The sequence below is a fragment of the Lycium barbarum genome, chromosome 6 (genome assembly GCF_019175385.1).
Source record: "Lycium barbarum isolate Lr01 chromosome 6, ASM1917538v2, whole genome shotgun sequence".
NCBI lineage: Eukaryota > Viridiplantae > Streptophyta > Magnoliopsida > Solanales > Solanaceae > Lycium > Lycium barbarum.
In genome coordinates, this window is record NC_083342.1 from 1625478 (window position 1) to 1653041 (window position 27564).

Here is a 27564-nt window from a genome sequence, read left to right on the forward strand (position 1 = left end):
GTGGACAATATTTTCTTCAGATGATTCAAAGACTTTCCATGCAATAGCTTGTTCATAAGAAATATGTCATCCTATTGCTGACATGCTGATACCACCAGGCAAACACGCGAAACCCTGAGATCAAGTATCAAAAAATAGTTAAGACCAAAACTACCTCAATTTTGGTTTAGGCTCCGCAATAGCCTGATCACATTCTTAGCGGTTGTTTCGTTGTTGTTAGGAAATGAATTATTCATGTATTAACAAACATAACTAGTATTATGTTTGGTAGTATTTTAGTTGATATGTAGAAAAATTCAACACAAGTACGGTGTTTGGTTACCAATTTGTAGATGATACTTAGTGAATGATAATTAAAGATAGAAGGACATATTAGTCTTTGTATGAATATCAAGGTAGTTAAAGGTAGTTAAAGAATTAGAGGTTTCTAGAAGATAGAGTTCACATAGTTAGTTATAACTAACTCTAAGCTTGTGAGTAGTTATAAATATGATTCATTGTATTCGTGGTTTATTCATCACATTCTAATGATAATTACTTCTTCATCATCTCTTAACCTTCACACGATTACCTCCATTTTTATAGTTTCTATTTTTCTCAGTTTGTGATCATTGATACACTGTTTATCCAGTGTATATTCTGTGTATATTCACACATTATAACATGGTATCAGAGCAGGCTGTTTAGCTTGTCAGTATACTCATATTCATTTCTATTTTTCTTATGAACAATTCAAGATTTTGAGTCTTGCTTCCGCAAATCAATAGTGTTTCAATTTCTTTCAAGAATAAATGGAAAACTTGAATCCTGCAAATGGTGTCTCTGGTGTCTCAACTGGAGATGGTTCTGGTGCGCAACCTGGATCTTTAAATGGTAGTTCATTACCAGGAAATTCATCTGGTGTAAATGGAGTACAACAAGGATCTGGAATTGACTACAATCATCCACTATTCTTGTCACCTACAGATGTAAGTGGAATACAGATCATTTCTTTTCAACTTACAGGTATTGAAAATTACTCCATCTGGTTTAACTCCATGAAACTTGCTCTATTAGGAAGAAATAAGTTGGGGTTTGTTACTGGTACTTGTAGCAAGGAGAATTACCCTGAGACTATGTGGGATCATTAGGAAAGAGTAAATGCCATAGTTCTTTCTTGGGTAATGAATGCTGTTTCAAAGAATTTACTAGGAGGAATTATGTATGCTACTAGTGCTCAGGTGGTATGGCAAGATTTGTGTGAAAGGTTCAATAAAATTGATATATCAAGAACCTATAATCTACATAAAGAAATAGCCACACTGAATCAAGGCACAGCTTCTGTGTCTGTGTACTTCTCAAAGTTAAAAAGTCTGTGGGTAGAGTTTGAGTCAATGGTACCAGATCCTGGTTGTAATTGTTCTAAGTCAAAAGCATTTGTAGAACACTTACAGAAAATGAAGTTGTTTCAATTCTTGATGGGTTTAAATGATGCTTACTCTCAGGCTAGAAGCCAAATACTTATGATGAATCCTATGTCCAATGTAAATCAAGCTTAATCTTTAGTGATCAGTAATGAGTCCCAAAAAGCTGTAGCAGCTAACTCTGGAGTTCTAGGGACTAATCCAAGTGCCACAGTTGGAAACGTTGATCTGGCAATGTATTCAAGGAATAATGTGAGTCAAAACAATGTGAGTCAAGGTGGTTCAAATCAGTATGGACATCAGAATTTTAAGAAACCTTATAACAGTTTGATCTGTGACTTTTGTAAGTGTAAGGGTCACACCAAAGACATATGTTTCAAGCTAGTAGGATATCCTTCTGATTTCAACTCCAAGAAAGGTGTGGTAGACAGGAAAACTGGTCAGAGTCAAAGGTATGGTGCTGCTTATAATGTGGTAGGAGAGAGTTCAAATATGGATCTTGGACCTGTCAACACTCAAAACTATAATGCCCAACAAGCATCTGTGCCATATAATATGAATGGGGCAAGTTCTAGTTTTGGACATGGCAATAACATGAGAGGATATGGTTCTCAAAATGGACAAGGTGCTGATGCACAGCTACAGATAGGAAATGCATTTACTAGAGAGCAGTATGATCAGATTGTTCAATTGCTAAACAAAAGTCATAGTGCCAATTCAGCTGTATCTTCAGCAAATGCAGCAGGTGATATAGCGGGTATGGTAGAGGACATGGCACTAGTAGCTACTGATAACAATAGTCCTGAATCAACATACATATAATGGAAAACATATCAGTCTAGCAGTGCAGAATCCTGAGGATACAGTGTTCAATCAAGATATTAGTTTGTGGCATAAAAGACTTGGCCACAGTTCTTACTCAGTTTTAACTAGATTGTTTTCTTGTAATTCTAGTGATGTGAAGAGTAGTATAGATAGTTGTACTATATGCCCCTGTGCCAAACAGACTAGATTACCATTTCAGCCTAGCCATATAAAAACTAATGACAGACTTGAAATGATTCATGTAGATCTTTGGGGTGCTTATAAAATTCTAACTTTTGATGGCAATAAGTTCTTTCTGACTATTGTTGATGATTACTCAAGATTTACATGGTAATGCTACTAAAAAATAAATCTGATGTATGCACTTGCTTAAAATAATTCTTCAGGCTGGTCAAAAATCAGTATGATAAAACTATCAAAGTCATCAGAACTGATAATGGCTCAGAATTTCTAAATAATACTTGCATTACCTTGTTTCAAGAATTAGGCATAATTCATCAAAGGACCTGTGTGTATACACCACAGCAAAATGGTGTAGTTGAACGTAAACATAGGCACATTTTAGAACTGACTAGAGCTATGAGGATTCAGGCTCATATTCCTATTGAGTTATGGGGACATTGCATTCTGGCAGCAGTGTATGTGATTAATAGGCTGCCCACTGCAGTGCTTAATGGTGTTTCACTATATGAAAGATTTCATGCTAAACAATCAAATATAAGTCACTTAAGGGTACTAGGTTTCTTATGTTTTGCCAAAGATATGACTCAACATGATAAAATGCAGTCAAGGTCAAAACCAACTATACACATGGGCTATTCTGATGTGCAAAAAGGATATGTGTTGTATGACTTAGCTAAGAATAGTTTCTTTGTTAACAGGGATGTTATATTCAAAGAAGGAACCTTTCCATTTCAAAAGAAGGATACAACATCCACTTATGTTTTCAAAGACACTGCAGTTGAAGATATGTCTCAATGGCCTCAGTATATTCAGTTCAAGAATCTTACTCAGCCTGAATATAGACAAGATGAGGGACAAATACAAGATCAAATGCTAAATACAGACACAGAAACTATGTCACATGAAGATAATGCACAAGAGTCCATAGCTGAGCTACATAGTCAGCAAAGAACAGATTTGCAGGTTGAACAACCAGTACAAGAGTCAACAACTGTAGTTCAAGAAACAAGAAAGTCATCAAGGGGTACCAAACCATCAGTATGGATGAAGGATTTTATCAGTTTGAATATACATGAAGATGCTGCATATGGACTAAATAGATACATTAACTATGACAAGTTAAGTCCCAAATACCAAGCATATATTGCTGCATTCTCAACTCTGACAGAACCAGCTACATATAATGAAGTTGTTAAAGACCCAAAATGGATTCAAGCTATGAAGGAGGAGATATCAGCATTGGAGAACAATCACACTTGGGACATAGTTAAACTGCCTCAAGGAAAAACAACAATTGGTTGCAGGTGGATATACAAGATTAAGTATAAAGCAAATGGTGAAGTTGAGAGATTCAAGGCAAGGTTAGTAGCTAAAGGGTATAGCCAAAAGGAGGGGATTGACTATCAAGAGACATTCTCACCTGTGGTGAAAATGGTAACAGTAAGAACTGTTTTGGCCTTAGCAGCAACACAGAAATGGCACATCCATCAAATGGATGTGTATAATGCTTTTCTACAAGGAGACTTATATGATGAGATATATATGGAATTGCCTAAGGGATTTGCTAATCAGGGGGAGAATTTAGTATGTAGATTGGTCAAATCTTGGTATGGCCTAAAACAGGCACCAAGACAGTGGAATGCAAAACTGTCTGAAGCTTTACTCAGCTTCAAATTTCAGCAAAGCCAGTTTGATCACTCATTGTTTATCAGGAAGAATGATCAAGGTACTGTAATCATACTGGTCTATGTAGATGACATGCTGATCACAGGAGATAGCTTGACAGTGATTGAAGAAACAAAGACAGCATTACAACAAAATTTCAAAATGAAAGACCTTGGAGAGTTGAAATATTTTCTTGGGATTGAATTTGCAAGATCAAGTAAGGGCATCACAATGCATCATAGGAAGTATGCATTGGAGCTCATATCAAAGGTAGGACTTGCAGGTGCTAAACCAGCTGGCACACCCATTGACACTAATGTCAAGCTCACTTCAAAAGAATATGATGAAGGAATACAAGCCAAAGCTAGAGGTGAAGAGGTACAGATCAAGGCCGCATCTGAGGAAGATACTCCAGCTGATCAAGCTGCCTATCAAAGACTCGTAGGAAAGTTACTTTATTTGACTGTAACAAGACCTGACATATCATTTGTTGTTCAGAGTTTAAGTCAATTTCTACAACATCCTAAGGAGTCACACATAGAAGCTGTACTAAGGATAGTGAGATATGTTAAACATCATCCTGGACAAGGCCTGTTGCTCTCAAGCAGTTGCAATCATACAGTAACTGCATACTGTGATGCAGACTAGGCTTCATGCCCCATAACTAGAAGATCGCTGACAGGGTTCATGATTAAGCTTGGAGATTCACTTGTGTCATGGAAATAAAAAAAGCAAACAGTAGTGTCAAGGAGTTCTGCAGAAGCAGAATATAGGAGTTTGGCCGCTACAACAGCTGAGCTGATCTGGCTACTGGGATTACTAAAGGAATTAAATCTGAGCATTGATCAACCTATTGTTATACACACAGACAGCAAGGCAGCTATACAAATTGCACACAATCCAGTGTTCCATGAGAGAACAAAACATATTGAAATAGACTGTCATTTTATTAGGGAGAAAATTCAGAAAGGATTCATCACAACTCATTATATCAACACTAAGGAACAGCCAGCTGACATCTTTACAAAGGGGTTGACTAGAGTGCAACATGAGTACTTGAAACTCAAGCTACGGGTTCTCAACATTTTTACACCACCTAGCTTGAGGGGGAGTGTAGATGATACTTAGTGAATGATAATTAAAGATAGAAGGACAGATTAGTCTTTGTATGAATATCAAGGTAGTTAAAGGTAGTTAAAGACTTAGAGGTTTCTAGAAGATAGAGTTCACATAGTTAGTTATAACTAACTCTAAGCTTGTGAGTAGTTATAAATATGATTCATTGTATTCATGGTTTATTCATCACATTCTAATGATAATTACTTCTTCTTCATCATCTCTTAACCTTCACACGATTACCTCCATTTTTACAGTTTCTATTTTTCTCAGTTTGTGATCATTGATACACTGTATATCCAGTGTATATTCTATGTATATTCACACATTATAACACAATTTACAAACCGCATAACTAGATAATGCATACTCTATGAGTCAATTTACGTTTTATTTTATACAGGGTAGGAGGAGTAACTAATACATGAATAACTCTAACCAGCAACCAAACAACCCATTCACACTAGAAGTGGATCCAACCAATTTACTCGACAAAATGAATTTTGCAGTATTATTCCTCTTTCCTTAAGGGGTCGTTTAGTTCAACACAAGGTTATCTTACATATGGGATAAGATAAGATTTTGGTATATCATGGTTTTGGCTAATTTGGCTATTAGCCAAAACCAAACACCGGACAAATTTGCTCAAACAGACCCTAAGCGATCAAAACTAGGAGGAAGGAAAAATAATAACAACCATGTTTTTCGTGGAATTGATCGTTTATGTTATGTTATACATTATATGTTTTCTATAACAACATTTCGCTATAGCAAACAAAAAATATCGGAACAAACGACATTGTTATAGAGAGGCTTGACTGTAATTGCAAATATAGCAGTATTACATCAGTTCATACTGAACTGACATTTTTGGATAAAATGAACTGAGAATGTGCTGAGTTTTAGATGATGGTATAGTAAGTGATTTCGCGGTTTATTATGTGGAACAATTGTGCCTGGCAGCTTAATATTTCATACAATTAGAAGTCTAGCTTTTCTTAAAAAATAATAATCTTTGATTGGAGATGGGCTGTGGCCTTCTGATGGAGCAAGTGTTATTCTCCAGTGGAGATGCTAAAATTTTCAGCCTACTAAGCCTATAGCTTATATAGGAAGTATGGATCTACTGTTAACAAGTTGAGGTGGAATTTGTGGAGACCAAGAAGTCTCAGGTTCAAATCCCGTTGTAGTATGCTGACAACCAACTTATGTACCGGTATTTCCTCACTAGTGTGTGCAAGAGGATGTTAATTTGTACTAGTTGTTGCTGTGTAAATATGAGCAGTTGTTATCCTCCTAGAAGAAAAGGGTAATTTGCAGGCAGAGTTAATGGTTGTCCTATCAGTAAAATTTGCAGATCAAATTAAGATTTTGTAGTGGTAGGGGGAAATTTCATTTCTGTCTCATTATCTCACTGGATAGTTGTTCGAACTTTATTCAATTCTGTTTATATCTAGTATTGCCTAAATGTGCTAGACAATCATTTGAAATTTAATTAACTTGAAGTTAACTAATTGGAGCTGCAAATGCTGACAGTAACTCATCATATCCTGTTAAATATTTGGATGTCTACTTTACCATCTCAAAAAAAAAAAAAAAAAAAAGGATGTCTTCTGTAATATTGAATGAAGGAAATTTAAGAACTCATCATTGTTGTTGTTTTGGCCTCTGATCAAGCACATGCTTATTGGAAGTTGTGTTGCTTTTATGGTGAATTTTTTCATCTTATCTGGTTTCCCAGTTACCTTGTTGCTGCTGCTGGTTTACAGAGCTTATGGAGCTTGTCTCTAGGAATTCTTGATGTTTATGCCCTTCTTGTTGGACGGTGCTTGCAGAATTCTCGGATTGTGAGCTTATTTGTTGTGGGTGATGGGGTAAGTTGCCATTGATTCATCAAAAACTTGATCACGTAATAGTAACTGAGCTAATTAATGAATGAAGGCATTATTGAAGTAGTATTTTTAAACCATAAAAAAGATGTATGTCAGCTTGTCAAACATTCTGATTTTTTCGTGAGATATCAAAAATGAATCTTCATAGAAAGTTGATAGCTTTTGCTCAGATTGGTACAATCAGACATGCAAGGACTTGATACAACAGGGAAAAGCTAGTTATCGGAATCAGTTCCAATACATTAGTTCTGTAAAATTGTATCGTGATGAGTAAAATATTGAAAATTTCAACTTTCCTCCTTGCAATTGGTACTAAAAAGCTTAATGCGGATATATTGGAATTTGAAAAATATGACTTTTCATTGTATGGTATCAGTTTTTACTTGAGATAGCTTCTATGCTAATACACGATGGACCAACTTCCTGTTTATGCAAAATGCGCCTTTTTCTAACAACTCTACGATCTTCTTTCAAAACGTTCAGTTAGTTTCCTTTATTCTTGGAAGTTAGAACTCATGTAGGCTTAGCGAGAAATACAGCACAATGAAAGTAAAAGATCCATATAGGGAATCCAATTTGTTGGGTTTTAAGTTTTAGTTATGTTAGGTCATTTACTTTAAGTCTAATGTTCTCTAGGCTGAGTTACGCGGACTCGGGTGCGGGTATCCGATACGGGTACGGATTCGAGTGTCAAATTCGGCAAAATCTAAATTTTAGGATTCGGGGGTGCGGATCCAGTTATGGATACGGGTGCGGGGATTCGACTTTAAATATGAAAAAATATAAAAGGCATATGAAAAAATACGTTCCAAGAATAATCCGTTGTACAAAGGGGTCAATTTTATTATGTTCAACCAGTAAATATGTCCGTGCTTTTAATTATCAAAAAATTGACATGCTAATAATTAATTTTAAAATTTCCCTATATTGTATAAGAAAGAAACATTTATAAATAGCATAATTAGGTGTCTTTCAATTTTGTGTCACAAGTATCATATAATGGAAAATAAAGGGGATAAAAATAGCACATATGAAGAATAAAGGGGTCATTTTTGTACGTTAATACAATTAAGACTTTTAAGAGTCCTAATTCAGCTTGTACACGACTACATGTCTCCTCCAGCTGTAAGCAGTCGTCTTCTTCATATTCCCCAAATTTCCTTTTCAAGCTTTTACAGAGCAAAGTTTTCAAGCCTTTAGGTCGTCTCTTTCACAGTCTTTCATTCTTTCCTCAAGATAGAAAGAGAAAGCCATTCAAGGTCGAAAATAAACCCTCCATCTATATCGCTGCTTCTCTCTGCCATCCGGACTCAACACAACCTTGTATTCTTTGTTTATCTAAAACATGAAGCAGCAAACATGAGATAAAAGTACTATAATATTGAAGGTATGTCATTTTCCTTATCTTAAATCTGCTTTATTTTTAATTTTGAGAAATCAAAATCTAAAATTTTCCCCCCAAATTTGTCGACGGACTCCGGTCAAAGTATCCGTATGTAATTGATAGTATCCCAGACGTTTGCCGTCCCCCCACCCGCACCCGCACCCGACGGTATCCCGGATGGGGACGGCACCCAAAATGGCGAGTCCGTGTAACTTAGGAACTAAGTCACAACGCACAAGTACCTCAACCTGTGCAACTTGAACTAAGCCTGGGGAAAAAGTTCAAAAAGAATAATGATTCCTTCAACTTATGTTTATAAAAACGGAAAAGGGTCAAAATTACCCCTGAACTTTGGAAAATAGTTCACTCATACCCTTCTTATGCTATTGGGCTATTAATGCCCTTAACGTTATACTTTGGGGCAAATATGCCCTTATGTATAACGGCGTGCCATGTGTCAAACTCACGGTAGCCAACCCATTTGCCCCTTATATTTTATCCGGATCAAATAAAATGCGAATCCGACCCAGCCAAATTATCACCCAACCCGTAAATAATATATCAAACCCAAATAACCCTAAATCAAACCCAACTATCTCTCTCTCTCTCTACAAAACAACGCCGACACCTCTCTCTACAGTAAATCTCCACTCACCTCTCTCTACAGTAAACCTAACTTCATGCCTTCAATTCACCGAAATCATGACATAAATGAAGTTAGGTTTACTGTAGAGAAAGGTGTCGGCGTTGTTTTGTAGAGAGAGAGATAGTTGGATTTGATATATTATTTACGGGTTGGGTGATAATTTTGCTGGGTTGGATCCGCGTTTTATTTCATCCGAATGAAATATAAGGGGGAAATGGGTTGACCGTGGCACGCCGTTACACATAAGGGCATATTTTCCCAAAGAATAACGTTAAGGGCATTAATAGCCCAATAGTATAACGAAGGATATGGGTGAATTATTTCCCAAAGTTCAGGGGTAATTTTTGCCCTTTTCCGTTATAAAAATCCATTTACTAATAAAAACAAAACCGATTTGCTAGCAAGACCTGAATAAGGGTAAAAGATTACCTCCTGCTTCGTTCTTAGGCTCTTGCCACTCAACTGTTTTAATCAATAGTTATCATTGATGCATAAGGCATTATATGGCAAAAGTTTCGAAATATGACATCATTTCTCTATTTCCTTTTTTCCCCATAATTGACATCATTTGTCTATATCTTTAGTGACTAATCTAGTAGTTGCTTCGTACAATGGGCCTCTTGTAAGTGCGGATTTTCCGGTAAACAAACCTTATCTAAATTTTATGTGCCACGTGAAAGATGCTTAAAACCTCCCGGTCGGCAATGAGGGGGATTATCGTTCATAAGATATTTCTAGTAATGTCGTCTTAATGTTATCTCTAGAAACTTCCTCATGGCTACGAGGAAGATATTTTGCTGTTGGTCACATCTCAAACTATTTTTCTTAAGACAACTTGGAGACAACTAGTGGTCACATATATCTCTATATATTCTCCTAATATTGCAAGAGATGAGAAACTCAAAAAATGTTGCTAACTACTCTATAACAGTCCCAGAAAGAAGGGCACAGCCTCTGATACTTGACTAGTCTTAGTTGTTTCATGAATTCGGGAGTCCTATAAACTTTTTTGTTGGGAAATAATTCAGGAGTCCTATAAACTTTATGATATTTAGTCCTTCCGTCCCATTCAATGAGTTAGTTTAATTGGATATTGAATTAGAAATGAAGGACATTAGACATTTCTTATCAAAAAAAAAGTAAAAGAAAAAGGCCTCGTAAGCAAAACAAATTCAAGTTTCCACATTGCCTTTCTATCACCTAATACTTCGTCATGAGTATGTTGATGCATCCCTCTTGCAAAAGATGAGAATTAAATATTTCCATCTTTGGTTCTTCTTCCTTTTTTCCTTTTTTTTATACTTGTGGAAGTGAAGGGCATAGTGTTGAGCGGGTAAAAGCTTCAAAGCATAGTTTTCTTAGATGAAAGTACTTCAATCTTTTCAGGATGCATCAAAAGGAGAGCGGACAAAGGGAGTAACATAGAGCCTGTTTGGATGGGCTTAAAAAGAGCAGCTTATAAGCTGAAAACAGCTTATAAGCCAAAAAAAAATAAAAAAATTGGGGTAGCCTAACTTATTTTTTTGGGCTTATAAGCTGCTTTAGATAAGCTAACCCAAACTAGCCCAATTATTTTTTTGAGCTTATTTTAAATACAAAATGGCTTTAAGCTGGCCAGCCAAACACTCAAAAAAGCTGAAAACAACTTATAAGCCAATCCAAATGGGCTCATAGTCTTATACCGGAGTCATATCTGTAAAATAGTTACCAAAAGTTATATTGTATGTTCAATTGTATGAAATAATAAAATTCTCTTGGTAGCCTTCACTGTGAAAGATGGTCACATCCTCTTGGTTGCCTTTTACACTTTAGCATGCCCTCTCTCTCGTTGTCTCTCCAAATCACACATACCATTGGTATATCTCATGGGTAATTTTTGACTTTAAGATGAATACAGTGTTAGGTGTGGAATTGGCCAAACAAGTCAATTCTTTTGTTCACATAGTCGTGATGTAAGCGCTTACCTCATAATAGTCGTGATGTAAGCGCTTACCTCATCATAGGAAATTCATTCCTATAAATAGGTAGCTTATGGTTCATTTGTAAGATATCATTAAGATCATTTGCTATACACATCCCAAAGAGAGAAAAAAAAAATCTAAGAGAAATACTCTTAGTGAAAGGCCTAAGTAAGAGAAGGTCTTTGAGAGAATTTTCTGTGGTAAAAATTCTTGAGTGTAATTGGGATTGGGGTTGCGAGGTTGAGTGTTGTAAACACTTGTAATATTTCTTCTTTAATAAGATCTGCAGCAGCAACGTGGACGTAGCTCTCACATTGAGGGTGAACCACTATAAATCTGTGTGTGCTATTTATTCTTCGTTTACATCACGGCGTAAGTAGGTTCTGTCTAAGGAGGTTGGTATTTAAGTGGTCCAGTTGTGACCCTCCAATCTTTCCTGGGAACCTGCTTACAAAGGTCGGATTTGGGATTCAAATCCTAACAACTGGTATCAGAGCAACAGGTTGTGTTGTGATTTAGAAACGATGGGAGGCGAAGATGGTACGACGCACGGCATCGGTAAATTCGATGGTACAAATTTTGCGTTCTGGAGAATGCAAATTGAAGATTATTTATATGGCAGAAAGCTTCATGAACCTCTGAGTCCGAAACCAGAGGAGATGAAGCAAGCAGATTGGGATCTCCTCGACAGACAAGTTCTGGGAGTCATTCGACTGACGCTGTCGAAGAACGTTGCTCACAACGTGACAAAGGAGAAGACCACCGCAGATATGATGAAGGTATTGTCTGACATGTATGAGAAACCTTCGGCAAATAATAAGGTATTTCTCATGAAGAAACTATTTCATCTAAAGATGATGGAAAATGCTCATGTTGCTGCACACATAAATGAATTCAATACCATTGTAAATCAATTGTCATCGGTAAAAATTGATTTCGATGATGAAGTACAAGCTTTAATTTTGTTGGCATCCCTACCAAATAGTTGGGAGCCAATGAGAGCAGCAGTTAGTAATTCTGTCGGTAGTGACAAACTAAAGTTCAACGATGTTAGGGATCGTATCCTTGCTGAGGAAGTACGCAGGACAGATTCTGGAGAGGCATCGACGAGTTCTGCTTTTAATGTTGAAAACAGAAGCAGAAATTATGACAGAAACTACAACCGAAATAGGGGCAGATCGAAGTCAAGGAATGGCAGGGGTCAATCCAGACCAGGACGAACATTTGAGTGTTGGAACTATGGAAAACCAGGTCACTTCAAGAAGAACTGCAGGGCGCCAAAGAAGGAGGACAACAAGGGGGCTGGAATCAACGCTGCTACGGAAGACATTGGCGATGCGTTGTTGCTATCGGTTGACAGCCCGATAGACTCTTGGGTGCTTAACTCAGGAGCGTCCTTTCATACCACCCCACATCATGATATAATGACAAACTACGTGGCTGGGAATCTCGGCAAAGTTTATTTAGCCGATGGAGAGCCGCTAGATGTTGTTGGCACGGGAGACATTAATTTGAAGATGTCAAATGGATCCTCGTGGAAGATTACAAAAGTTAGACATGTTCCAAAGCTGATGCGAAACCTGATCTCAGTAGGTCAGCTTGATGATGAGGGATATGATCTCAACTTTGGTAATGGGTCTTGGAAGGTGGCGAAAGGTGTTATGGTAGTTGGCCGAGGAAAGAAGATTGACACTCTCTACATGACGACTAGCTGTCGTGATACTGTTGTTGTGGTTGACAACACAAAGAAGACAGATTTGTGGCATTGTCGGCTGGGGCATATAAGCCAGAAGGGGATGAAGCTGTTGGTGACAAATGGCTTAATTCCGGAGCTGAAGACGGTGGACCTTCATACGTGTGAGAGCTGCATTCTCGGAAAACAAAAGCGAGTAAGCTTCTCAAATGCAGGCAGGGAGTTGAAGGTCGAGAAGTTGGAATTGGTGCACACAGACGTGTGGGGACCTACCACTGTCCCCTCTCTTGGAGGATCACACTACTACGTGACCTTCATTGATGATTCAACCAGGAAGGTATGGGTTTATTTTATGAAAAATAAATCCAATGTGTTTAGTGTATTCAAAAGATGGAAAGCCATGGTCGAGAATGAAACAAACCTCAAGTTGAAGTGTTTGAGGTCCGACAACGGCGGAGAATACATTGATGGTGATTTCAAACGGTACTGTGCCGATAATGGGATCAAGATGATGAAGACTATTCCTGGAACGCCGCAACAGAATGGAGTAGCCGAAAGAATGAACCGAACGTTGAACGAGCGTGCTCGGAGTATGAGAATACACTCTGGACTGCCCAAGACATTCTGGGCAGATGCAGTCAATACCGCGGCCTTCTTAATTAACCGAGGACCGTCAGTTCCATTGGATTTCAGAATTCCAGAAGAAGTCTGGAGTGGCAAGAAGGTAAATCTTTCATTTCTGAAAGTGTTCGGTTGCTTATCATATGTTCATAATGATGATACGGCTAGAAGCAATCTTGATCCAAAATCAAAGAAGTGTTACTTTATTGGCTATGGTGACACCGAGCTTGGGTACCGATTTTGGGATGAACAAAATCGGAAGATCATCCGAAGCAGGAATGTTGTCTTTAACGAAGAGGTACTGTACAAAGACAAGCTGCAAAAGAATTCAGAATGTCAGGACAAGGAATCGGAAATAGTCGATTTGAGGGACTTTCCGGCACCTGAGCCGCAACCAGGTACAACCGAGGCAGAGGAACAAACAATCCGAGAAGGTGCTGATGAAAGTGCTGATTCTGAAACAAATGAACAGACGCCAATCACAAAGCTGCGTAGATCATCCAGGATCAGGAAGCCGCTTCACAGGTACTCTCCATCCCTCAACTACATTCTACTCACTGATAGAGGGGAGCCGGAATGTTATGAAGAAGCAATGCAAGTCGATGAATCGACTAAGTGGGAGCTGGCAATGAAGGATGAAATGGATTCACTATCGGCAAATCATACATGGGAATTATCCGAGTTGCCAAAGGATAAAAAGGCATTGCAAAACAAATGGGTTTATCGGATAAAGGAAGAACCCAATGGAAGCAAGCGTTATAAAGCAAGGCTGGTTGCAAAGGGATTTCAACAGATGAAGGCATTGACTATACGGAGATCTTTTCTCCCGTAGTCAAGATGGTGACTATCAGAACTGTTCTTGGGCTGGTAGCAAAGGAAAATCTACATCTGCAACAGATGGACGTGAAAACTGCATTTCTTCACGGTGATCTAGACGAGGAAATCTACATGTGACAGCCGGAGGGATTCAAAATCAAAGGAAAGGAGAATCTGGTGTGCAAACTTCAAAAGAGTCTGTACGGACTAAAACAGGCTCCAAGACAGTGGTATTTAAAGTTTGACAGCTTTATGAAGAAAGCTGATTTTTCAAGGTGCGAGGCAGATCACTGCTGTTACTTCAAAAAATTTGAAGACTCGTACATGATACTGCTACTCTATGTCAACGACATGCTAATCGTAAGAGCAAACCTACAGGAGATTGATCGGTTGAAAAAAGGGTTATCGGAAGAGTTTGCAATGAAGGATTTGGGAGCTGCAAAGCAAATCCTTGGGATGAGAATCGACCGAAGCAAGGAGGGCATCAAACTCTCACAAGAAAAATATGTGAGGAAAGTTATCAAAAGGTTTAACATGCATGATGCCAAGCCAGTCAGCACTCCCTTGGCTGGACACTTTCGGTTGTCAAAGGATCAGTCGCCGACAACCGAGGATGAGAAGAAGCAGATGGACAAGATACCTTATGCATCTGCAATCGGTAGTCTTATGTATGCAATGATATGTACAAGGCCAGACATTGCACATGCAGTGGGAGTTGTCAGCCGATTTATGAGCAATCCGGGAAAAGCAACACTGGGAGGCTGTGAAGTGGATATTCAGATATCTGAAAGGCAGCTCGAGTTCAGCTCTATATTTCCGAAAATCAAAAACAGGATTGCAAGGGTATGTTGATGCTGACAACGGTGGTGATATTGATAGCAGAAATAGCACATTCGGGTATGTTTACACCTTCGGAGGTACTGCAATCTCTTGGGTTTCCAATTTGCAAAAGATAGTAGCTCTCTCTAGTTGTGAGGCTGAGTATGTTGCTGTGACGGAGGCCACAAAGGAAATGATGTGGCTACAATCTTTTCTGCGGGAATTGGATCAGGACCACGAGGGAAGTGTGCTATATTGTGATAGCCAAAGCGCCATTCATTTGGCAAAGAACCCGGTTTACCATGCTCGAACGAAGCACATACAACTCCGGTACCATTTCATTAGATCAGCTTTGGAAGATGGAGCGCTGATGCTTGAGAAGATCGCAGGGAGTCAGAATCCAGCAGACATGCTGACAAAGGCAGTGACGATAGACAAACTGAAGCTATGCTCAACTTCAGTTGGCCTGCACGAAGTATGAAAGTAGGAAAGAGCTGCTGCATCGATCAAAGTGTGAAGACAAATTAAAATTAGTCTTCAAGTGGGAGATTTGATAGGTGTGGAATTGGTCAAACAAGTCAATTCTTTTGTTCACATAGTCGTGATGTAAGCGCTTACCTCATAATAGTCGTGATGTAAGCGCTTACCTCATCATAGGAAATTCATTCCTATAAATAGGTAGCTTATGGTTCATTTGTAAGATATCATTAAGATCATTTGCTATACACATCCCAAAGAGAGAAAAAAAAATCTAAGAGAAATACTCTTAGTGAAAGGCCTAAGTAAGAGAAGGTCTTTGAGAGAATTTTCTGTGGTAAAAATTCTTGAGTGTAATTGGGATTGGGGTTGTGAGGTTGAGTGTTGTAAACACTTGTAATATTTCTTCTTTAATAAGATCTGCAGCAGCAACGTGGACGTAGCTCTCACATTGAGGGTGAACCACTATAAATCTGTGTGTGCTATTTATTCTTCGTTTACATCACGGCGTAAGTAGGTTCTGTCTAAGGAGGTTGGTATTTAAGTGGTCCAGTTGTGACCCTCCAATCTTTCCTGGGAACCTGCTTACAAAGGTCGGATTTGGGATTCAAATCCTAACATACAGATGATCTTAACTGTATTTTATTTTGGAATAAAAGTGACGCAAAGTTAGATTTAGTGTAGAGCGATAAACTCTTATAGAAGAATAGATTACAATAGCATGCTATGCTTGATAAAGATCAGGGATCCAGAAGATATAAACCATTCGTTACTGATATTAGAAGAATGTAAAGCAGTTTTAATACGTACCTTTACAGACACAGGATGTAAAGCAGTTTATGAACCCTTCGGCTTGGATAGCTTCACTGATTTGGAAAAACTGAAATACTTTATGAGCCTTCTTTAGTTTTGTTACCTATCTGATGGGAAATTTCCTCATCATTTTGTTGATTTTGTACGAAAATATTGCAATTCTCTTGATGTATTCTTGGACATTTCTGATCCATCTTTCATCTCTTAAGATCCGTGAGCTCAGCCATAAAATTGCTCCTTAACATGGTTTGTTAACTCGTCTGGTTTGATGTGCAAATTACCTTGTAGGAAAGATAAAAGTTCAATTGTCTTTTAAGTATCTCATAACGTGTGCCATTGGAGTTCCTTCTAACAGCATTCATCATTTTGTTCTTTTATTTACCCCAATATTATGACTTCTTTTTTAATTAAGCACTCACACACATTTAGCTTTGTGCATATAACCTAAGTTTGTAAATAAGCTTATCATGAAGCATGTCTAGGGTCATGACTCCTTGCCATTAATCTCCTTCGTGAATATCTTTATTGCAGGTCACTTCTACCCTAACGTTTGCTGCAGCGTGTGCTTCTGCTGGAATTACTGTCCTGATTGGCAATGACCTTGGTGTCTGCTCTCAAAATCACTGCTTAGAGTTCGAGACTGCTACCGCTATGGCTTTTCTAAGCTGGTTCTGTGCTTTGCCATCGTTTCTCTTAAACTTTTGGTCGCTTGCGTCCCGGTGAAGAGGGGCTCTCATGGAAATTACTTGAACGACGTCAAAATATCTTGTGAGAGTACTGTTTTTGTTTTGATATTGCAAATGTTTGTCCAGATGACGATGTCCAAAAAACAAAAAAAACATACAATTGGCTGCTGCGGTGTGTAAATACAGATTGCGTGAAACTGGTTAATATGAAAAATTGAGTTGTGTGTCTGTTGCTAGATATGAAGGATTGCACAAAATTTTGTAGCAGGCACTATTAGCATCACGTAGAGTATCCAGACTTTATTTCCTTGAGATCTGAAAGCTAATATTTAGGTTGCTTATGTTTAAGCTACCAGTCCAGGAGATCGTTAAACTTTCGTCCGTACGTCTTATTGCAATATTTTATTTATCCTAAAATATGTGACGTATTTGACGAGTTTAAAAGAAAGAATACAAGATTTTAAAACTCATGATCTAAAATAAGTTTTAGACATTTGTAAGATAGGTGAACTTGCAAATTTACTATAGTCTCACTGAATAAGTAAACAATTGAATTTTTAATTTTTATAACATAGGGGGTAGGGAAAGGAAAAAATGTAAAGGGGATTTGTACCCTCTCCAATAAGATAAAAGTTCAGTAGCCAATCAATTGAGCTACTAAAATTCATACTACACAATTGAATTGACACAATTGCACGGTCCAATAAAATTGAGGGTTGTCATTGTAAATCATCTCATTAGGAGTCAATAAAAAATTTTAAAGTTCATATTATGGAAATGATACTTTTTTTTTGAGTTAGAACAAAAAAAGTGTCAGCATAGGAATGACGATAAAACAAAAAAATCAGCCTACTGGTACTTTAACATTAAAGTTACTGAGGCCTCATTTGTTTGTACTTATTGAAGATCTGAATCTGAATGGTTTGTACTTATTGAAGATCTGAATCTGAATGGCTCAGATCTTAAGTGTATTTATTCGCATTAAGATCTAAACACTTATTGGATTTGAATATCTCTTAATCATTAAGATCTTAAATCAAATTTTAATATCATTAAGAGATATTTTTGTATGAAACTTTTTTATCACTAGCTCTAACCCCAACCCCACCCCTCCACCTCAACCTCACCCCACCACCCACCCACCCTCCACTCCCCACTGCACCACCAACCCCAATCCCACCCCACACCACCCAACCCCACTCAACACTACTCCCTACCGCACACCACCCACCGCCACTCCCCACCACCCATCCCTACCCCACACCACCCACCCCCACTCCCCACCACCAACCCCTACCCCACACCACCCACTCACTCCCCACTACCCCCACCACCAACCCCACCCCTCACCCCTCCATCCCCACACCTACAAAACATCTCCACCATTACTAATGAACATAAATATTTCATTTTTTTTATCAAATAATATTTTTTTTATTAAATTTATATTTATTTTCTACTATTTAGTTACTTTTTAATTTGAATTGTATATTTAATATGTTTAAATAAATATATTATGCACATTCAGTTATTGAAAAATAAACAATCTTAATCATTCAGTGTTCAGACCTAGAGACAACATTTTAATCATTCAGATGTGCATTCTAACGTTTAATCTTAATGAAAACAAATGAGGCTTGAATCTATTGGAAATGCTAGGAGCTAAATTGATGATTGTCAGTTCTTTTGGACTCGTAAACAAGCATCTTCACTCAAAAAAACAAAACTACACTAATAAGATTTACACAAGAGTATCAAGAAAACAAAATACAACTTTCAGTCTAATTAAATTAATGCAGAAGATGCTGGGAGTTTTACATATTACAAAAACTTCCGTTCGTCCCAAGATCTTCCAACACTCAACTGTCTTCCTGGCTGTCCGTGTTCTTTGAGAAAGAGGTCAAAAAAAAAAAAAAAACACAAAGAAATGACAGCGTTACACGAATGACCAGTTAATAAACGAAAAGGCCAGGCAGTGGACAGTATTTTCTTCAGATGACGCAAAGACTTTCCATGCAATAGCTTGTTCATAAGAAATATGTCGTCCCATTGCTGACATGCAGATACCACCAGGCAAACACGCAAAACCCTGAGATCAAGTATCAAAAAATAGTTAAGACCAAAACTACCTCAATTTTGGTTTAGGCTCCGCAATAGCCTGATCACATTCTTAGCGGTTGTTTCGTTGTTGTTAGGAAATGAATTATTCATGTATTAACAAACATAACTAGTATTATGTTTGGTAGTATTTTAGTTGATATGTACAACACAAGTACGGTGTTTGGATACCAATTTACAAACCGCATAACTAGAAAATGCATACTCTATGAGTCAATTTATGTTTTATTTTATACAGGGTAGGAGGAGTAACTAATACATGAATAACTCTAACCAGCAACCAAACAACCCCTTCACACTAGAAGTGGAACCAACCAATTTACTCGACAAAATGAATTTTGCAGTATTATTATTCCTCTTTCCTTAAGGGGTCGTTTAGTTCAACACAAAGGTATCTTACATATGGGATAAGATAAGATTTTGGTATATCATGGTTTTGGCTATTAGCCAAAACCAAACACCGGACAAATTTGCTCAAACAGACCCTAAGCGATCAAAACTAGGAGGAAGGAAAACTACTTTTACAGTGTGCACAATCTGAAAGCTAATTACCTGTTCCATGATCTTGGGAAATTCTGAGAACAACACTTTCCTCCCGGATTCATCAAATATCTTATCTAGAGTAATGTCTTGTAAAGCAACTAATGTTGTCTCCAGCATGTCAAGCCCAGCCTTATTAGCGAATATGAAAACTGGCGACGACTGCAACAACAGAGAAAGAACTTCATCAACTTACTGACACATTCTTGTAACATGATAGAAGACAAGAACATGGATGGGGGGATTCAGCATTTGAAGTTTAAGGGTTCCTACAGTAATGTCAAATTAATTTACAATATTAAGTGGGTTCACAATCAAATACTTGGTGAATATTTAATTCAAATACAAGATAGCAAAAGCTATATGTTCATGTTCATAACTCAACTTAAACGTATATATGCTCATGTTCATAGCTCAACTTAAACGTACAATATTTCTTCATCACAAACGAAATATGTTATCTACATGAGTTCTTAAAACCGGTAAGCAGGAAAATTCACACCTTCAATGAGCAGCACAAAATAGCATCTTGGTGTTGCCATAGATTCTTTAGCACTGATTCATCACCACTAGAATCAGCTCGAAGTAATTCCGTCCCCATGTGATAACTGGAGATTAAATGCAAAAGAAGATAAATGGAATGTTAACAAATGAAAACCCAAGTACTTCTGAAACCCTCTCTTATCTTTTCTCAAAAAGTTGATAAAGGAATATTTTACAGCTTACCTATAGCTCTGGCAGATCCAGTGCGACAATGTTACAGCTTCTGGTGAGCCTGGAGAAAGCTTGGACCCTAGTGTTGGATTCACTCCGGTAGGAGATATTGCCATGGCAACGCGTTGGACAGATGAAACCACACTGCGAACATATTGGCGGGCCATCGTAGCTACGTTTTCTTGAAGATTGTCCTCAAATGGAAATTGGAAAGCGATTGTCAGTACAGATCGTGCACTGTAACAAGAGGCTGCATCTCCAGTAGCAGCGTTCGTTGCTGGGCCCACTTCAAGACTTGATGCTAGATCCAAAGTTCTATGAGCGTTTAATGTATCCTGGGCATCCCTCTGAATAATAAAATCACAAGCCAAGCTATACTGTCAATGTTTAATTCAGTTAACGCTCTGAATTCAATGGTGTTGTGGATGAAATATTTTACTCAACTGATTTTGATTCGAGAGGAATGATGCGAAACCCAGAGGGAAGCAAAGGTGCATCATCTGGAAACATCTCATCAATTGGAGCAAAAACTAGTTCAGAACAGGCCCCAACTGCATTCTCATCAGTTCCACTACACATCTGGAAATTACTGTTACGTTAGTATTATCCTTCGACAATGTTTGTTTAGTATAGCACGCAAAAGTACCTGGAGAAGGTGAATATCTCTTGGCATAAAAGCATCTTCCTGGCCAATAGAGTGACCTTCCAGCCTAATAACTTCAAGCATCTGGAAATCAAAAGGAAAAGAGGGGGGTAAGTCTCATGTAGGAGTGGCAACCAGGCGGGGTGGATCGGATATGGACAGGTCGAAAACGAGTCAAACAAAAACGGATAAAATATACAACCCGCTCATATTAACACAGATAAAAAAAAATTGGGTTAACCGATGGATAATATGAATATCCATGGCTTCAGGAATAGTCAGGTGAGAAAAAGCTAAAAATAAGCCTAGACTCCCAGAAAGCAACAACTCATGAAAAATTGCAACCAGACAAATGGGTATTCATTGGGATGTCCATTTTTAGAGGATAATATACATATTTGATCCTTTTTTAGAAAGTCAGTTATCCAACCCATGTCTAATGGTCGGATTAGATGGTTACTTGTTTTAGCCTAGCAATTGAAAGAGTGACAAGTGCTTACTTCTTCATGTTCAATTGTGTGGCCAAGTGGCATTATTATCTGGCTTCCGGTAAATCTGGTAGGTCTCATTCCAGGATATGTATATGGACAAGATTTCAATGCAGAAGCTACATAGGCATCAACATTAAAATCCGCCCACTCTGAACGGTGCTCCCTCAGAAACCGAACCAGTACTGCAGGAGGAACATTCTGCCAGCAAACAAAAAAGTTAGGTATATTCTCATTCATCCAATTACAAGCTCATGGAGAAATTGTTTAGTCAGTTCAATAAAGCTCCAATATTCACCTGGAGTAGCATTGATGCTTTGGCACAAAGGATACCTCCAAGAGGGGAAAGCGGAATGGATGAGGTGGGGAGGTTTTTCCTTGAATTGACAGCAACTATGACATCTTCAGTACCATCCGAACTTAACATTGACCAGCCATCATCACTGAATCCATTTATGGCATCATTGAACCCTCTGCAATTATAGTAGAACAAACAACAACATACCCAGCGCAAATTAGACCAATAATGTAGTTGTAAATTTTCTTCAGAATTAGCATCTAAAGAGAGAACACAGAACAAAAACCAGAAATAAACATTACCTGCATAATCTCTGGCTAAATGTTCGAAGAACAGCTGGTTGCCTTCCTAGACCATATACTACCTCGCCACTAGTCTCCTGAGCAATTTGCCTTGCATATCGCAATGCCTTTACGGGAAACAAATTAAAACATGAAATCAGTGCTTCTTTTACTGTGATGGCAAGCTATGAAAAGTGTGGTAATTGCACAAGTACTTCAAACCCGACAAATAAAAAACAAAGCATTCACTGAACAGTTTGGTGGGCGTCATAGCATAAGGTTTCTCATCATCAATATGTTAAAATGCATACTTCTATGCCAACACAATAAGGAAAAATTGAACCGTAAAAAATCAAGGGTTGAACTCACCGCAATAGTCATTTTCTGACCCACAACTTTTGACGATTCATAAAGTGGACGAAGAATCTCAGGGGCACTCCATGCCTGAAAAATTATATGCAGTGAAGTGCAGCTACAACATGGAATAGGTTAAGGAGAAAGGTAGGCGGTACAGTCCGATATCTGACCTCAAGATTCAGGTGATCAACAATATGTATAATGGATCCTCCACCGTCACATGGTCGGATAAGATATCCGGATGGAAGCATTTGAGCTCTTACAAACTGGGAAGCAGCAGCAGGATTTGGGCCGGCTCCAGTACCAGAGAGGGATCTTTCACAAACCTTGGTGGGTGGGGGGGAAATTGATGCCACATATAACAAGAGACCATCAGCAACATATTCAAAATGGTACAGCTAATAGAATTCACTATTTCAAAATCAGCAAATAATGTAGGAGAAAATGACAAAATGGTCCCTTATGTGTGAGGATAGGTTCAAAATAGACCCTTTAGTATGCGCTGAACTGTTTTAATCCTTTTAGTTAGTTAAAAATTTACAATTTTAGTCTCTATCAAATATTTGCTGAACTTTGTCAATTAGATTTGACAACTATGAAAAAAAAGGAAGGAAATTAGTGAGAACTCACATTTAGAGGTGTGATTTTTGTAGTTTCTGCTATTATTGATTTATTTCTAGAGTCTCGTGCAACTTTTTGAGGTGAAATTTCTAAAAAAAAATTAATATCTTTTTAGTGTCTAGTGCAGTTTGATGGGACTTTATTGTGATTTACGGTAAAATCTTTTTTCCCACCATTTCCATCAAATCTAACCAACATAAATTGTTAAATATTTTACACAGACTGAAAGTTAAACGACAAACTTAAAGGACTAAAAGTGTTCAGTACATACTTAAGGGACTAAACCATTTTCGTCATTTTCTCAATAATGTAGCACCAAGTTTACATGTAGAAGTAGCAGGATCCTCAAAGATCTAAAAAGGGGTGGTTAAGATGCATCATTTTTATTAAAGTTTACAAATATGACCCAAATATATTACATTCAAGGCTCTCGTTCATTTAAAGGGGGCTGAGATGTCAAAAGACAAGTTAAATAAGCAATGCCAGAACTACTAAGTACAAAAGTAGCCAGATCACCGATACTAGCTAGCTCTAATGAGAAAGATGTGCTTACCACAAGACTACCATTCTCTAGGGTTGTTGTGTATCTCAGAGTCCAAAAATCACGTGCAGGAGCCAAGGTGGTAGGAGCATATGTCTGAAAGAAATGATTTCAAGAATCCCCTTAACGCTGTCGCTAATCCAATCAGAAGAAAAAATGAAGATTAAAGAGAAGGTATTTTACCTGTGTATACAAAAGCTCAATGGTACCTCCATTTCCTGCAGCAAACATCGTGAAAACTTCAACATTCCGGCAGTCCCGGAACCAAGAAGGTCGATCTTTGAGGATCTCAGCAATCTGTTAAAATTTAAGAAAATATTTTACATAGAAGAATTTGACAACATTACTTCTAAATTAACTTTCCACAAGATTGCTTACCTTTGTCGGCTCTAAACTAACAAGACCACATGCTCGGGCTGCCACTCCACTACAACTGTGTGAGATGGCAAAAATCCCAACTGAATCCGGACCAGGCTGACAATAGAATGAGAATTTTGTTTTTTAGCCGTCTGGCCAATGAGACAGATGGAAATACTGAATTTTTTAAAGTAAATATGATTGACTAGATTTCAACCTTCATCCCAGGCATCGGGACCCAATCGACAGCAGTTCCTGTAGCCTTAGAAAGGAACTCCGCCAAGGTTTCTTCTGCAATTGATAGTAGTCTGTATAGAGGATAAACTTGACTTTAGAGATAAACAACTAGTCCCTTAAATAATGATATATGCCATTTCCCAAGAAACAACTGTTTGTAATTACTTACCCAGCGGGATTGGTAGCATCTCTGAGGGAATGCTGAGGGGTGGTTACCACTGACTCGCAACTTACATCAGTCGTGGCCGCTGATGCCTGCACAAAACACAAGTAGAGACTCTTAAGGAAGCTCTAAATGAGTCCTCTTGAAACACAGATGACTGGTACCATTGAAGTCACAGTACCCCAATACTTCTTGTTTTTTCTTCGACAAATAGCACAGCGAAAAAAAAGGGCAAGTAGTAAACCATAGTACAACAGAAAACAACGGCATACAAAATTTAGTCCCAAATCTAAAGTCATGCATGCCATAATCATAAGACTTACCTAACACAATGTTATCAATATAAAGACAATATAGACTGCTTAAAGTAAGGCAGTCCGTAACGGTGGAATAAGCAATAAATGAAGAATTAATTTAACTTACAGTTAATTGTTGCCGCATATAGCCATTTTCACACACAAGCTGTGAGACTTGTTTCTGTAGGCGATCATTCTCCTCCATCAACAGTTTATTCATCGCAGACAACTTTCTATTCACAGTCTGTAGTCGAGAAGACTCTTTCCTTTGCTTCTCTCGACACCTGAAACGATACAAAATTTACCCTCCATGCCAAACTCTAAGCTCATTTCTCCAACAAAAAGAAATTAAACAACACATTCAATCACCTAAGATTAACCATTACCCCTAGGGTGGCAAAATTAGCCCGTGAAAACATGAACCCCCCCCCCCCCCCGCCCCCCAAAGTAACTTCTGGCCGTATCAATAACCCGCCCATTTAATCAGCCCAAGTAGCTTTTGGGCAGGTTATTTTGACCAGCTCAGATTCAGCCCAACCCGCCCATTTTGACCAGCCTAATTACTCCTACCGCCCAATCCACAAGCCTAAGAAAAAGAACCGCACTGATAAATTCCAGTTTATCATCTGTGATCTACCTTATACAACATTCTAGCAGTACTAAACAAACTAGAATGCAGATCAATAGTACACCATACACATAAATGTATGCATTTAAGAACAAACAAGAAACCAAATTTAAACCGAAAAATCAAACAATGGCAGGGTACCTTCTGTTTTGAAACCAAACTTTGATCTGCTTAGGCTCGATATTCGACAAAATCGGGCATTCACGGATCAATTGTTGTCGGCGCAACGAGCTAGGCTTAGGACACTCAGCATAAACCCTCTCCAAAGCCTCAACTTGCTCAGCTGTATATCTAACATACTTTCCACTACTATCAAGATGTTTAGTAATACTACCACTACTATTCTCCCTTTGTTGGTGAGCCACCATAGCCATTTGTAACCCTCAAAATCTCAAAATCCCAAACCAAGAATAAAAATTCAAGATTTTGGATTTTTAGTACACCCTTTGAATAAATAAAACACCCCGAGTAGATATATTCCCTTGAAACTGTGTTCTTGACAGCTTTTATATATATCTACACAGAGAACTAAGATTCTCTGAAACAAAGGCTTTTTCTTTTTCTTTTTACCCTTTTTTACTAAACCTTGATGCTCCTTTTTTTTCCTAGTGATCTCAGACAAGCTTAAATGAACGATCTTGATTTAACTAGAAGATTCCTATGTGCCACTTAAAAGGCTCAAACACACACTTCACACATACCTTACAAATTAAGGTACAGCCAAAACTGCTCAACTAAAGATATGCCAGAAACAAAGGATATTAATACAGACAAAAACAAATCCTTTGTTTCTTTTTTACCACAAATATTTTCACTTAAGCTGTAAACTACTCGTGTTTGATACACTCTTCACACAAAACTCCAAACTCCTTCATCATTAAGTTAAAAAAAAGACTTTAACTTTCTACTACAGCCCTTTGTTTTTCTCTTCAAAACTCTCTTTTTATAAGCTTATTTTTCCACAAGAATTTCAAGTTTTCTGAGCTGTAAAACTTATCCAGCTGGTTTATACAGAGATCAAATGACACGTTTCAGTCCAAAAATGATAACTTTTTTCCAAATTTCACTCAAAAAAGATGGCTTTTTTTGTTTTTGTTTTTTTTTTGATAAACAAACAAACCCCTTCAGTATATACATAAAACAAGAACTACCCCTCACAAAGAGAAAGAAAAAAAAAACTTGCTATGTTTCTTGATTTTCTCTTCTCTTAGTACACTTCACTGAAAAAAATGGCTTTCTCAAATTAGACAAACAAACCTAAAACAAGAACTACCCCCCCATTAAAGAGAACCTTTTAAAAAAAAACACAAAGAAAACAAAAAAAGATTGAATTTTTTTCTTTGTTTCTTTGTTTTCTGAGGTTCAATATATTAGGAACATCACCCCCTTAAGATCTGAAACTGAAACAAACTATAAAAGACATGTCAACTATTAGTTACAGCAAAAAAAGATTGTATTTTTTTCTTTGTTTCTTGGTTTTTTAAGGTTCAATACGTTAGAAACATCAACCCCTTTAAGATCTGAAACTGAAACAAACTATAAAAGACATGTTAACGATTAAGAACAGCAAAAAAAAAAAAAAAAGATTGAATATATTTTAGAGAGAGAAGTGATGTTGAAAATGGAGAGTGGTGGTGGGTGAGAAAAAGGAAAAAGAAAAAAATAAAGAACTTATGTGTTGAGCTCGCAAATCGAAAATGTGACAGTGTTTTTATGCTGCTCTTGCCTCTCTCTGTACTGATGGTGTTGTGTTTTTCTGTTTTCTTTTTTATGTCCTTTCTGCTACTATAATTTAAATAATATATAAAGTATATTATAATCTATGAATGAATATATGAAAATAATAATACAATAGCTTGTGCTAAAGTATGATGGGAATTAGTATTGAAATAAACATTTAGTACCGTCTTATCTCTTATTTGGTTATTAATTTTGTAATAAGTTATTTTAGGATTAAAAATAGTATCTGGATAAGTTATTACTGTCAGAGAGTGGAATAACAATGCCAGGATAACACAGTGAAATGACAAAAATAGTCATGAGGTCCCTCAAATTCTTTTTCTATTACATAAGGTGGAGGGTATTTTTAAAAACATATTAATTTTTTCTTAAAAATTATGCAACACACCAAACATTTTATAAAAAATAATACATGAATAACTTATCCCAACATAACTAAATCCAGTATAATTAATCCCAACATAACTTCTCTTCAAACCAAAATGACCCCTAATATAAAGGATGTTATAATGTATGAATATAAAAATAATACAGTAACCTGT

General features: G+C 37.5%; 2 protein-coding genes across 3 annotated transcripts; one reads left to right on the forward strand and one right to left on the reverse strand.

Annotated features, from left to right (window-relative positions):
* Nucleotides 1–27016, reverse strand: LOC132600410 (homeobox-leucine zipper protein REVOLUTA). 2 transcript variants are annotated; one of them, XM_060313564.1, is made up of 18 exons: nucleotides 25424–27016; nucleotides 24782–24938; nucleotides 24365–24450; nucleotides 24176–24266; nucleotides 23980–24075; nucleotides 23785–23898; nucleotides 23614–23697; nucleotides 22610–22765; nucleotides 22452–22526; nucleotides 22104–22210; nucleotides 21802–21976; nucleotides 21516–21704; nucleotides 21019–21099; nucleotides 20817–20951; nucleotides 20385–20719; nucleotides 20161–20266; nucleotides 19671–19820; nucleotides 1–114 (listed from the first exon to the last, which is right to left on the reverse strand). In XM_060313564.1, exons 1-18 carry the CDS (start codon nucleotides 25654–25656, stop codon nucleotides 67–69), a joined length of 2418 nt encoding a protein of 805 aa, XP_060169547.1. In that variant the 5' UTR covers nucleotides 25657–27016; the 3' UTR covers nucleotides 1–66. The 2 variants fall into 2 exon arrangements, with proteins under 2 accessions (XP_060169547.1, XP_060169546.1); XM_060313563.1 differs by lacking the exon at nucleotides 1–114 and adding an exon at nucleotides 18645–19089 and having other exon boundaries at nucleotides 25424–27012.
* LOC132599418 (CASP-like protein 5A2) lies at nucleotides 5785–17238 on the forward strand. The gene is made up of 3 exons (XM_060312791.1): nucleotides 5785–5911; nucleotides 6834–7066; nucleotides 16846–17238. Exons 1-3 carry the CDS (start codon nucleotides 5785–5787, stop codon nucleotides 17035–17037), a joined length of 552 nt encoding a protein of 183 aa, XP_060168774.1. The 3' UTR covers nucleotides 17038–17238.
* Nucleotides 27017–27564: the final 548 nt, after the last annotated feature.